The following is a 13,733-nucleotide window of genomic DNA, read 5'->3' on the forward strand; positions in this document are numbered from 1 at the left end:
CAGTGCCAAACTTCTTTGGCTGCTGCTCAATACCAGCTTCCCTGTGAAGGCAGAATTTCAGTGAGAAGTTGATGTAGTCTGGCAGCCCTTTGTATAGGTTGGTCTGTTGATACCAGGTTTTCTGCACCTTTCAGCATAATGAACTGAACAGGAGCTAAATGATTTTTTTTTTCCTTAAGTAGATAATGGGAAAGTTATCATAGCTGAGGATTCCCTGTTTGTTGCATAAACCCAGACCTTTCTAAGACTGCGTCACCTCATTTTACTAGCACTTGCTGAGGCAGAAAGCCCAGCCACCCGTTTCTCAGCTGAGCACTCAGACTGGAAAGAAAGAAGCATCTCTCCATATTAAATCCAACACAAATGAAAAAAAACTAACTACACCTGTGAAGACAAATACATAATTGAACTAGCTGTATGCTCACCTTCTGCTGCCTCAGCCTGCTCCACACCTTACTCAGTACTGGCTGCTCCTGCCTGCTGCTTGAGGAGTGGGCACACTTTTAGCCACACGTCAATGCCACTTGTCACCAGCATGAAAGTGCCACAAGAAGATAAATTTATGGCAAGATATTTGAGGCTTCTAGTGGAAATGGGACAACCACATCCTCCTCATGGGTTGGCAATGTTGGCCTGAGCTTAACAGAGCTGACATGAGATGTTATCATACAGCAAAGGAAAGATAAGTAAGCATTCAATAAAGAAAGCACTTGTATTAACACATCTTACAGCAAGGTTATACTCTCCCAGTCTACAAAACAGTGCCAGCAAGGAAGTAAAGTGTTAAAGATATCCACCTGAACATATCTCTCACCTCCACATCAGGTGGATATCTAAATCTAATATGTTATCAGCAGATTGCACATTTATCAGTATATTGTGGCATAGATCTGTACAGCTATCAGTGGTTACACTGCATCTTCAAAGAGAGCTGCTTTGTGCAGAGACTGTGGTGTGCAGTGGAGAGGTTGTGCCCATCACTGAACATATGGCTGCTGCCTAGGCATGGCCACTTAGGAGTGGCAGTGTGAACATGAGCCCTACAAACAACCCTACATCCCATTCTTATTCCTGCTCCTCGGACGTTACCTGACCTAGGCAAAAGATGCACTCCTCCAGTGGGGGAAGCTGTCTCTTGGAAGGCTGGGCTGGTCTCACCCCTGAGCTTCCACACTTCCAGGGCTCCCAGGTAGACGGGGTCCTCAGATGGGCACATGCAGTGTGTTCTTAAAGACAGCAGATATTTAACAGATATTGGCCTCATGCTGCATGGCACCAGCTGCTCTGAAATTATCAACTGCTCTTTTGGGACAAGGATATTTCCAGCAAAATGTTTCTGTGCACTGGAGTTTCTGAACTCTAACAGCTTCCATTAAGTAAGTAGCACTGTCCTCATACCTCGCAGCCTCTTCCTATTCCTCTGCTGCTCTTTCTCCAGATGTTTTGCAATCTCCAATGCCAGGGACTGTAAACATATTTTAGACACTGTTCCCCAACTCCATGTCAATAGCTCCAGGTGACACAGGCAGTGCAAGTAAAAGCTTGCTGACTGTTGACACAATGATGTCTTGTTGACACAAGAAAGAGAAAAAAAAAACAACAGAGGAGGACTATTCAAAGGTTGATTGTACATTTTCTGGCTATGAGGAACATATTATTTCCCTCTTTATTCCTGCCCCCCCAACCCCCCCCCCAAAAAAAAAAAAAGGAGGAGGGGTGGGGTAAAGGAAAATACCCTGGGTCATATCTTCAGCAGAGCTGGCACAGCACTGGCATTTCATCAGTCCCTGCCAGGTGAAGTTCTGCCAGCCCATACAAACACGTGTTTACACAAAAGTGAAGATCACTCCATTCTTAAGAAAAGCCATTAATAACTCCAGCAGTAACCCACAGTTATAGAGAAAATAAAAGGTTCTTATTTTCAGGTTCTTTACCAGTTGCACAGAGTATTTGATCAAAAAGTTTTCCTTGCCAACCAACTGGCAACTTTTCTATGGTGCCACTTCAGAACATTTGTTTGGTGATAACAAGCCTTTGTTATTAGCAGCTTATCCAAAGCCACAGGTAGGAAGAGATAAACTGTGCAAATAAAGGGGTATTACACACTGCCAATACTGCTAAGGTTGTAAAAGATACATTTCCCCTGAAACAGTCATAAAAAATTGAGGGGGTAACTGTGAACTAAGATACTGCTCAAATCAATGAAATTCACCCCAACACAGAAGACAATGCTCAGGCCACCTTCAAGCCTTAAAAGGGATTTTCTTGATACACAAGCTAGGAACTGGCTGGCTTGACAGGGAAAGGTGCTTTACAAGGATGGGGAAGCAGCAGCCTCCAACTGTCTCATGGATCCAGTCCAAAGACAACATGAACAGCTTGTTGATTATGGCTGGCTTCAGAGCAGGTCTCTAATATATGAGCTTTGGAAAGTTGAACACAGATGTGGCTATAGAGAGAATGAGTCTTTCCTGGGTTGGTCATGGGATCTTCCCTCTGCAAGTCTCCTCTGTCAACTGAGTAACACAGGCTGCCAGGGTGATGCTTTGAATGAAGGCACATCCATCCCTCCTCAGACCAGTATTTTCCCCAATATTATGGAGATAGTGATGTTTACAGACTACAAGTCACTGATGGTGTTGCTCTATATCACACATCCAACAGCAGGCAGATGAAATAATAAAGAGATAAGACACTCTAGAAAACAGCTCATATATTTTTATCACTTGCTGCAAAAGGACTTGTATCATCTCATAGATGTTTCTAGATGGCAAAAAGCTTTTTACGTGTTCCCTAGTGCATCAAATGCTACATGCTGGTCACAGTTTTACAGTTTGCTCCTAGCAAGTTCAAGAAGTGGATGTTTTATTGACCATTTTGTCTTGACACACAATACTAACTCATCAATGCAGTTATCACTCAATTCAGGGCTTGTTATAACATCCCTTCAAAGTAAGAAAGCACATGCTTTTGCTGGCCTATGCCCAATACATGCAAATTTATGCAAACACATGCAAATACATGTCTGCTTTTTTTTTTGTCACCGGATGTTGGCAGGTTTGTGGATATGATGTAGTGAAAAGCAAAACAGCAGAGAGGAGGGCTGAGAAAGTTGAGATCTCCACATTTCTGAAGAGCTTTTGTTCAAGTCTGCTAAACAGTTGTTTAAACAGTCCAGGTCTGGGAGACTGACAAGTGCTTCAGAAATCCCCATCCCAGTGAGTTAGTCAGTAGGTGATCAAGGAAGTTACTGCAGTGATTTAAGACATCTGCCCTTCATCTTATTGTTCGGTCCTGTTAGAAAAAATAACTTGGACAGCATTGAGAAATCAGCAAACTGTAATTCAGAATGTGTACTGAAGATGAGATACCCTCTGTGAAAGTGTTGTCAAAACATGGCTTTCACACCCTTCAGGCATCTACGTTCAACCCTGTTTGATCTGGCAGAGAAACTGTTGCCAGTTGATTGCACAGCAATTCACAAATCATTTCACAGAAAGAATAAGAAGAATCTATTAAAATGCCCCCGTAGATAAGAATGGGAACAGGAGAGGGCTTACCACATTGCACTCTGACCCTGCTGTGTAGAGGCCCACACAGCTCCAAGGTTTTCTACTCTGTCCATGCCTAAAAGCTGTTGAAGACTCAAAGGAACCCTCTGTCTCCTACACAAGCATTAGCTCAGGTGCGGGTTCAGCTCCCCACTCTGAGGTGCTTCCAGAGCTATTCTTTGTCATCAAAACTGGAGACTGGGATTGGATCAGGTGTCTCAAAGAGGAGTCCCTTTGCTGGGAAGCACTCAGGAGCCACATGAACCTGCGCTGCTGAGAACCTATGCCATGTATTTGCTTTTACAAGTATCTCTTTTCTTTTCTTGGCGTAGGGTGAGAGATGGTGGAAATGGACAGCTGCTTCAGCTTTCTTCCACAAAGTGCTAAGAAATGGGGTAGTAGCAGCTTGCAGGAACCCTTGCCTTGCAGCTCTTGAGTTTGGATGTCCGTTCACTCAGATTAAATACGGCCATGGATGACTTAGGCTGACTTGACCTCTTCCATCCAGTCTTTTCCCTTCCCTCAGGTTCCTGCATTCCCAGGCTAGCAGGAACAATGGAGGTAATTGCACATCAGAAAGGCTTCAGCATTTCAGCCAGTACCTCTCTATGGACCTAAGAAAAGGCACAGTTCGGGCATGTCTTAGAGCAGTATTTCTCAACTTTTTATACCCAAACTACCATCTTGTGTTCCATCACCATCATGGGTTTTGGTTGCCACCAAATCAAGGGTTGGCTGTACTTTGAACATTTGCTTGTTTATGTAACAGTTGTTTGCTTTGCTTACCTCCTTGCTTGCAAGCAATGCTTGAGGTTTATTAGTATTCTTTGTTAACAAAATTAAGTTTTCAAACATTTGAAAACTCATCATTTGATATCTTACATGCTACTCATGGTCCACAGGTTGAGAAACACTGTCATCCCACTCTGGTTTAAAGACTCTAGGAGCAGGGATGTGTTGGTTATCCATCCTCACAGTTTTTCTAAGAGGACTTGTGCAATCAGCAAGCTGAAGTTGAAGCCATTCCAGAAACTGAAGGCAAACTAGGTTCTGGCATTTCGGCGACAGGAAACAAATGCACATGCAACTCTCCCTTTCTTCAGCAAATGCCTAACCTGCCAAAAAATGTAGAAGCTCATATTGTACCATCTGAAACTGTGCATGCAGACACTCCAATACACTTATATACATGTATATGTGTAACTAGATATATGTATAAACATATCAGAGACTACAATGAGTTCCCAGGAGCCTTTTCATATTTGTAGCCAAGAAACTCAATCATCCCTTGAGATTTGCTGCCATTATCAAAGAACTACACATTGTTACCTCCCCAGATGCGTTTGGAGTATCAGGTAATGCCTGCTTTGTGCTCCTCAAGTGTGGATTTACTGAACTGGGGAACCCCCAAGCCTATACCACTGCAACATCAGAACCATGTCATATGACTTGTTGTCATATGGTAAGGACAGGCAGCTGTGGTCTGTACAGATGTGTTAGGAAGCTGCAGCAATGTGCCTCACGTACCTGATCCCCAGCTTTTCCTGAAGGAGTCATGTGGATTGGCTGATCATTGTCTAAGTTTCGGATTCTTGGGTCTGCCCCATGGTCAAGGAGCAACTGGACAATTTCTTTCTGGTTCTTGTCATGAGGCAATGCAGCTGCCATATGCAAAGCTGTGTTGCCATGTGCCTAATGCAGCGGAAGAAAAAGAAAAAAAGAAGGGGGAAAAAAAAAAAAAAAGATAAGAGAAACCTCCTGATAAGTTGTGTCACCTACTCAGAATTGTCCTAGAAATGGTGGCTTGTGAAACGAGAGCTGAAGAAGCCTCACACAATTACTTACTGGGAAGTGAGGGAGTATCCCTGCTCTGTTTCTCCCATGTATGGCTGGTCATGCAGGAGATTTGTGGATTTAGGTTTTTCTTTCTGATAGAGCACTACAAATTGGGGAGCTTTGATGCTTTGGGTACAGCAACAAATAGTCATGTGTCAGCAATATTCCTAATCCCTCTGCAAACTCCTGCTAAATTGTACCCTCATGTAAGTGTAGACCTGATAAATTATTTTAAAAAGAGAAGAATACAGGCCATGCAACATGCCTATTTATCCAGGAGAAACAATGGGAACTATTTTACTGGGAAACATTTAAGTCAGTCCCAAGGGACACAACGCACGTTATGCTGCGTTACCCATCACATATGAGCTATGCAAAGACTGACAATAGCAGACCCATTCGTGCCCCACACACCTCCACTACTCCCTTTTACAATCACTTGCAAGTGCCAGAAAGTTGCAAAGAGACCTTGACACATGTGAAAGCCAGACCCAGTAGTGTATAGGTTATATGTGACACCCAGATTGATCTCCTGGATACCAGGCATCTTTGACTGTGCAAGTCCTCCCATGTCCATGGCTTTAAAAAGAGGTGCTTTGAAATGTACCAAGCTGTCCCAGTGGTCCAGCCCAGCCAGAGATCCAGCAGCCCATGCCCCTCAGTGACTTTGTGTACTGTGGACCAAACAGGGCTGCAGGTGGCTTGGCTCTGCAGCAGACAAAATAAATCATTCTGGGATACAAACCTTCTCCTGCTTCTTTCCCAGAATGCTAAAAGTAGCGCTTGGCTTTATTTTCATTGTGCTGTAATTAAGCAGAGTCCTGAGGCCAAGGGCCTAATTAAGCATATATTGACTCCAGCTTTTTCAGTAACAGGATTTGCACAGAAATCATAGACAAAATTTGTTGTGAAGCCACGGGAGGGCGCAGGACGGAGCATGCTGCAATTTGTTGCAGAAAAGCTCTGGTATCACCAGACCGTGTAGAAATCTGTGCCCTTGCCCAGCCAGGTATGACTGGTAACGGTTTTAAATGAGAAAAACCTAATAAGCAAATGCGTAAGGCAAGGTATTTTTAGTCTGCCAGAAGTCTCATTTAGGCAGCTGCTTATTTTTTCTCTCTGAAATGATCATACATTTCTCATAAACTTTGAATGGTTTGACACACATTGCAATGCGTATTACTATTCCAGTTGTTAAAAGGAATACATATGATTTTCAGGTCCTCTTTACCAGTGAAACGTAAGATACATTGAAGCACAAAACAAAATTAGCAAAATCTTAACAGCTATTCTCAGACAAGGCATTTTTTACAAGCCCTGAGCAAGCAGATCCTTGTCGATCATTCCACAGAGTCAAGGGATAGTTACAAACTCTTTATAGGACCTCTTGTTAAAATGGAAACATCTGCATTTGTTTCCTGCATCTTTGTGGCAGAAGCACTTGATAGCTTCCAAACCCAGGCATGCGGCTAAGCAAACAAGGCAGTCTGATCTTGAATCCTCTCCATTGACTTTAATGGGGCTGATGTGAGACAATGGTCCAGAGCACCAAAATGTATGCTCTAGGAATCCCTCAGGTGAAAAATACCTCAAAAGCCTCAATGCTTTTCTCATTATGAAATCCACAATGAAGTGGATTTGGAACAAGACAACCATGGCAAGCAGCACATGAGCCAGGGAAGCCAAAACATGGACTCCAGCATCCTTGTTTTCTTGTCATCTTCATACTTGGAATAGCTAAAAAGCCAGGATGGGTATCAGACAACCTTGCCATCATATTTCTCACTGTCCCAGACAGCTCACCAACAAGACTGAAGACTCCAAGTGATCCTATCACGGTAGGAAACTCTCACAGGATTGTGATCAAGAGACAACAGCAGACTCCCAGGGACAAGCTAGCACCTGCCTAATGGGTCTTAAAATATACAGAAAGAATGTAGTGAAAAGGCAGTGTAAGGCCCTTCACTGTACAGAAGGACAGAAACTCAGTGTTATTACCCACATACACAAAGCAAAATGTATTTCCTCCAGTCCAACAGAAATCTGTAGGGGCAAAAAACCCAGGAAGCTGCCCAGTATCTGCTTCCCAAGTGAGCAACTGAGTCGATAGAATACATTCAATTACTTTCTGAATGACACAAGCATGTGGATGCTCTAGGGAGTACAAACAAGGCTAAGAGACTGAAAGTCTTGAAATGAAAGCTAATGCACTGATCCTCTCAAAACAGGGATCCCCGGCCTTGTCCTCCCCTCCCTCTCTCCTTCTGTGCTCAAGGGTACCCTTTTGCAGAAGCACTCAGAATCACCCACTTAGTCCTGCTCAGATGGGGAGGCTAGCCAAGAGTCAAAGCTTTGGCTGATGGTGTGGAGCGATGTCTCAGCTAAGGCATAGGAATGTCAGGATTCTTGCTTAGGAGGATGGGTGAAGCTGATACATCTGCAAGATAGTGTCACTTCTTGGTATCTGCTCAGAGGTGAAGTATGGGGCAGCAAGGGGATGGGTAACACAACAGCACCACTTGGGAGGTTTCTAGCTGGCTTTATACAAGCTAGGAAACCCTGCACTGCGGAACCAATGTTAGCAAAACTTGAGCTCAGTAAGCAGGACTGTATAGGGTCTCTAAAGCAGAGTCTCAAGCCCCCAGAGTCAGAGGTGGTCTACTTGCCACAGTGCCTAGGCTCCTACATGCTCGTTAAGGATGCTGACTATCTTCAAAGAAGTGGTTTCTCCCATGCTTCACCTGCCTGGCAATGTCAGCCACTGGTTCACTGCCTGTAGCATGTGTTTTTCTTATGTTGTTGCTCCTGGCAGCTGTTAGGGCTTGGTGGGCCTGTGAATATTTTGATTCTCCAGGCTCAAACTTGCAGGCACAAAGTCAGAAGGCTTGCAAATAATATCTAAGGCAGAAAGAGTCACCATCTCCCTTAACTGAAATGGAAACTTTGTCCTTCCTATGGATGGCATGTTTGACAGGAGAGATTACTTGATACATAGCTGCCCTAAACTGCCACCTTTCAGTATTACATTGCTGCCAACAGCAAACCATTGCATCATTACAGATCTGTTTTCTCGACCTTCAGCCTAATGTAATAAAGTTCCTGTTCCTCCTCAAGTAACCACTTCCCATGTTCCTTCCTCTTCCCTGGTTTTCTTGCTCTCTCATTCTGTCAGCTTCTGCCTGTTGGTAGAGGAGTCTGTGTTTCACAGCACAACTCAGAGTTCAAGCCAGGCACTGCTTTCCAGGTGAAGTGTCTATTTACTGGAAAACACAGTATCAGGTTGAAAAAAAAAAAAAAAGTAGTTCAGATTCACAAACTGTTGCTCTTTGCCCTCCAGAAAAAAAACATGTGTGGGAAGAAAATAACTGGTTTCTGCAGGACTCCACTGATCTCCTAGTGCCTCTGTCTGCATACAGCCTCCCACTGCAGCATAGCTCTCACACTGCTTGTGGTATCTCCTCTGCCTGTGGATGTGCACACAAACCCTGTCCACACGTGGCCAAACTCGCCTTGTTGTTGACGAAGTCCTTGGACTTAAAATCATTCAGCTCCAGGAAGTATCTGAGCAGGGAAATGTTCCCATCCTGGACAGCATAATGAAGAACTGTCTTGTTGCTTTTCACATCCTATTTAGAAACAGAAAAAGCAAACAAAATAAGAAACGTTCTGCAGAGCAACCTGAAGACATTATATAAACATTGGAGAAAAGTCCAGGCCAGCTCTGCACCTTCTTCCCTTGAGCGGCCCTCTTACTCTCCAGCGTTTGCTTCAGGCTACAAGAAAGTAACTTCAAAAGGCAGGAACTAATTCTGCAACCAGTCACTTTAAAGGGGAACAAGCACGCTCCTTCTGTCAGCAGTTTATTCTTTCTCCAGTTCTATTATTTGATCACAGCACGAGCATCAGGCACGGCAGGGGAGAGTTCCCATACAAACAAACAGCATACGGATAACTGAGCCTATCCCTTACCCGGCTGTAGATGGAGGCTCCTGTCTGCACCAGGAGGTGGATACAGGACTCCAGCTCTTCGCTCTGGTGCTGAAGATCTTTCTGCTGCTCCTCTGCCAACGTCTGACAACCCTGCTCCCGGAGCACAGCGTTGTGGGCCAGAACAGCACAGTGGAGCGGGGTATGGCCTGGAAAACCAGGTAAGGGAGGAAGATAACAACAGTCCCAACAAAGACACTGTACAGAGGGCAGTGAGGGTTGGTGGGGAGAGAATATGCATCTCTGCATGTGTTGCTAAGGTACAAGCCCTCATCTGCTTTCAAAGGTACCATTATTGGCTGTATCAACACTTTATGGGGCACTCCAGCATGTGCTCAATTCCAGTTGTGCACTTTATCACCAGCACCATTGAATTCTGTGGCATTTGAGCACAGAGCAATGACTCTCCCCCAGGCAGTTGCTGAGGCCACTCTGGCTTCCTAGCACACCACCAAATACCAATGACCATCAGTTAATGAAATAGCCAATACAGGTTTTTTTTTTCCTTTTTTTTTTTTTTTAATACTACTGTAAAATATTTGTACAAAGAGTCTTACCTTCAAAATCCTTCATTTCTAAATCAAGAGGGAAACCTAGTGACAGTATAACCTAGAAGCAGCAAAGCAATGGAAAATTTTAGTTCAGCAGAATACTGTTCAAGCCAAAATCAGTCAAAACTACAAAGTTTAAATACAAACAAACAAACAATCAGATAATTATCATTTAGCTACAAACTAAGCCCTTATTTGACACTAGATTTCAGCACTGTGAATCTATTTCCTAACAGGGACATTCAGGGTTACACAAGATGACCATGTTCTCTAATTTCCTAAACTCTACCTAAGTAGAGTATCTTGTTAGATTGTCGGTTCAGAACAGTAAAATTAAGTCACTGCCCTCAGATCAAGAGCGCTAGTCTCCTCATTTTCACCATGGATTAAGCAAAGGCAGCAAATAATACCATTTCATATTTATTCTGAGTTATTCTTGGCAAGGATAAATGAAAATCTCCTCGACATTACCAAAAAGTTTGCTGACATTGAAAATTCTGAGACTGGATTTATTTACTTTTTCTTTTTAATGTGCAGCAGATGTGCAGCAGTGTGACAGGTTAAAACCACAGCTTGTTGCAACAGCTGCAGCAAAGAGGATGCAGAGCTTATAAATGGCATGAAATAGTGGCCTGGAGATGAACACTGCTTTGATTTAGCAGAGAGTAAAAATTTCAAAACTCTTTAACTTAAGAAAATGACAGATTTGATGTGATGCAGCCAAGTAGCTCCTTGTCTGTTTTATTACAGATACGGCATTTTTTGCTCTTGATTGAATAAAGCAAGTTGTTCGTATTACAGCACCTTGAGTGAGAATTTTTTGCAATGCAGTGACTCATCCAGAACCTCGCCAAGTTAGACAAGGTGCAGGACAGAATCCTGCTGAAGGATTATCCAGAACGGTTAGAGCTTGTACTCTCTTTTTGTAACAATAATATAATATATCCAGAACAAATATTGACAAGTAGCTCTGAGCTGCTTGATGATTAGAATTAGATATTTAATCCATTAGAAAAAAAAAACAATTAAAATAAATAAATCAACAAACTGAAAAGCATTTCATGGCTTTGACCCCACCGAGAGGCAAGCCTGCTTTCCCTTGTTATGTCAAGTGAAAAAAAAAAAAAAAAAAAAAGCAAACGACAAACCACCACAAGACACTCTAGGAGGCTTTATTGGAATCATCTAGATTTAAAACTTTCCCCACTGAATGAAACACCTATGTTCCAAAGAACATGCAATATTACACATTAACTCCCTGCTCATGACTTAACCCAGGGCACGTGCAAGGCAGAGCTAAAGAATACTGGAAATGCACTGCTAGCATGCCAGGCACCCCGTGGCACTTACACTGACACATCCCTCATCCTCAGAGGACCCTGTGCCCTGCCCTCAGGTAAACTCAGCAGCAGCCATCCTGCTGCAATGAAGCTTTGCATTGAAGCTGCCTATACTCAGTCCTGATATGAATCAAGGAAGGCACGTTTCATTAATTCCACTTTATGGCCAATAGCTAAGCGTTTAAGAGACATGTTCCAGTATGCTTAACTCTACTATGTAATGCCTTCCAAAAATTGCCACAATGCTAATTTGCTAATGTGCTAATTTGCTCTTCAGCACTGTTAAGAGTCTGTCTAGCACACAATTTAGACGTACAGTCTGTCTACAGAAAGATCTGTGAAGTACTATGGAAGCAAAGATCTGGTCATGTGTCACAAGTCTTGAAACTCGAGTAGGTTCTTGCCATACAGGAGCGTCTAGTTTCTCTCATACCCTGAAAATCTTCCTTGGTGGATCTTGGTTTTGCATAAAATGTGAAAAATGTGTCTCATTTTGAAGGCTGTGCCTGTGCTGACTGTCTGTAGGGTCACATCTGCTCTCTCTTCAGCTGGCTTGAGCCTGAACATAACTCATTGTTCTCATTTGGATGACAATGACATCAGGGAGGGTTTTTCACACTGGTATTATTGCTCCCTCTCCTCACACCCCACAGATGCCTGCAGCGTCTGGGGAATCTCATCTGAAGTAGGCTTCAGGACAGCACTTGGAGCTCAAGCCAGGGCAAGCCCACTCTGCCTGGCCTGCCATCAGCAGATTTAGAGCTATGATCTGCAGAAAGAATTTATTTTCCCCTACAGATATGCTAAAGCCATTTGCTCTGTAACAGGAGGCTGATGTTAGCTGCAAGTATAGTCCTAAAACAGGAATAATCTGGGAAGCCAACTCCTAACACAATGGAAAAGGAGACTTTGCTCAGTCTTCATTGATTACTGACATCTTGCCTTCAGAGACAGCTATTTAAAGACACCAACATTGAGACTTTATTGTAGGTTTATACTGCTAGAAATTAAAACCATAAAAGCTTTTCCTACCTGAAGAACTTGGGCAAACCCATATGTTGCTGCAAGATGTAAAGCTGACTGTCCTTTGTTGTCTACAGCATTGACATCTGCTCCTGTCTGGATCAAATCATAGACAATAGCTGGCTGCCTGGCAGTGACGGCCACCAGCAGAGGAGTCTGAAAATAGCAGCATAGCAGATAAAATGTGAGAGTCTAGAAGTGGGTGCTATCATAAAACAAGGAACGGGGAAGGGCAGTCTGGGCTGAGTGGTGTCTAGAATCCCAAGGATTGTGGCGCATAAGCCAAAGACAGCTCACAGGCAGATTTTGAATTTCACATTTCTCAGGACCCATGGCGCCATGAGCAGAGGGGCATTTCCCAGCTCCTGCTGAACTCTCTCTAGTGTTCTTAGGCCATAACCCAAGTTTGGCATTTTTGAAATGCTGTTTCTGCCAAGTGCAGCACTCCTAGCATAGATCTGTTGTCCGTAAAACCTTCGGCCTCAGAAACTACTGCCAACATACATGTATTTTCCTGTGTTGTCTTAGATCACTCTATGAACCATGGGCTGAAAAGACAAAAAGTTCATTCTCATCCCACCTAATTTTAGGATCCTGCCAGAGGTACCTGAGCAAGGCATACAAATGCCCAAAGCTTCCTTTGCAGTAACAGAGAGACAGCTGGATTTTTCAGGGCGTCAGTTGCTCTCAGTCATGCAAAGCCCGTGCCCATCCCAAACACTGTTGTTTGCAGGAGAAAGTGGTCTGTATTACCTTTCCTCTGTGTTCCTTGGCATCAAGTCTTCGCAGCAATTTCATGCGCTCTGCAGCTGCCAATGTATACGCCCTCATACCTTTAGCTGCATAAATATGTAGAAGTCTAAGACAGTAAATAAAGACACTGATCACTGCTTGGCCATGAACCACCCTGGGAGCAAACAATTTTACAGGGTAGCTGGGTGACATGGCCCTTAGTGACGAGGAAAACACTTAACTGCTTCACTTTAGTTGCCTGGCTCTATGGCTGGAGCTGGAGAGAATCACACAGAGCTACTCACCACTTCCATTCCCCTAGGTCCTATTTGCAAGGCCAGCAGCCCTGCACAGGTAGCTTTACACTTCCCATTTGCACAGGAGGACACCATCCTAAAGGCAGTCAAACTAGCCCCTGGGTTTGTTTCGCTCCATACAGCAATATTTGATAGTTTTTAGTCAGAAGGTGGTAGGCAGTCTTTCTTTCCTCAGGTAATTTTGTTCCCCGGAGTCACATCTTGCAATTTCAGGAAGTAGAAATGCAACTTTATGGCTAGTCTGATTTTCAGTCAAGCTCAGCATTAGCTGTGTCTGCACACCCACATATCCCCAGGGATGCCAATATGGGATAACAGTGATTGAACTTAGATCTGAACTGCAGGAGTGCATCTGTGAGTAAGGATTGCTTGAGTAAACAGTGCCTCCAGGCAATA

General features: G+C 43.6%; 1 protein-coding gene across 1 annotated transcript; it reads right to left on the reverse strand.

The window, feature by feature from the left end:
• Positions 1-378: 378 nt before the first annotated feature.
• On the reverse strand, positions 379-12,621 carry NFKBID (NFKB inhibitor delta). Its single transcript, XM_086765998.1, has 8 exons — positions 12,586-12,621; positions 12,298-12,444; positions 9,932-9,983; positions 9,357-9,523; positions 8,897-9,013; positions 5,079-5,243; positions 3,561-3,665; positions 379-384 (listed from the first exon to the last, which is right to left on the reverse strand). Exons 1-8 carry the CDS (start codon positions 12,619-12,621, stop codon positions 379-381), a joined length of 795 nt encoding a protein of 264 aa, XP_086622124.1.
• Positions 12,622-13,733: the final 1,112 nt, after the last annotated feature.

Source organism: Chlamydotis macqueenii, chromosome 24 (assembly GCF_036417535.1).
Source record: "Chlamydotis macqueenii isolate bChlMac1 chromosome 24, bChlMac1.mat, whole genome shotgun sequence".
NCBI lineage: Eukaryota > Metazoa > Chordata > Aves > Otidiformes > Otididae > Chlamydotis > Chlamydotis macqueenii.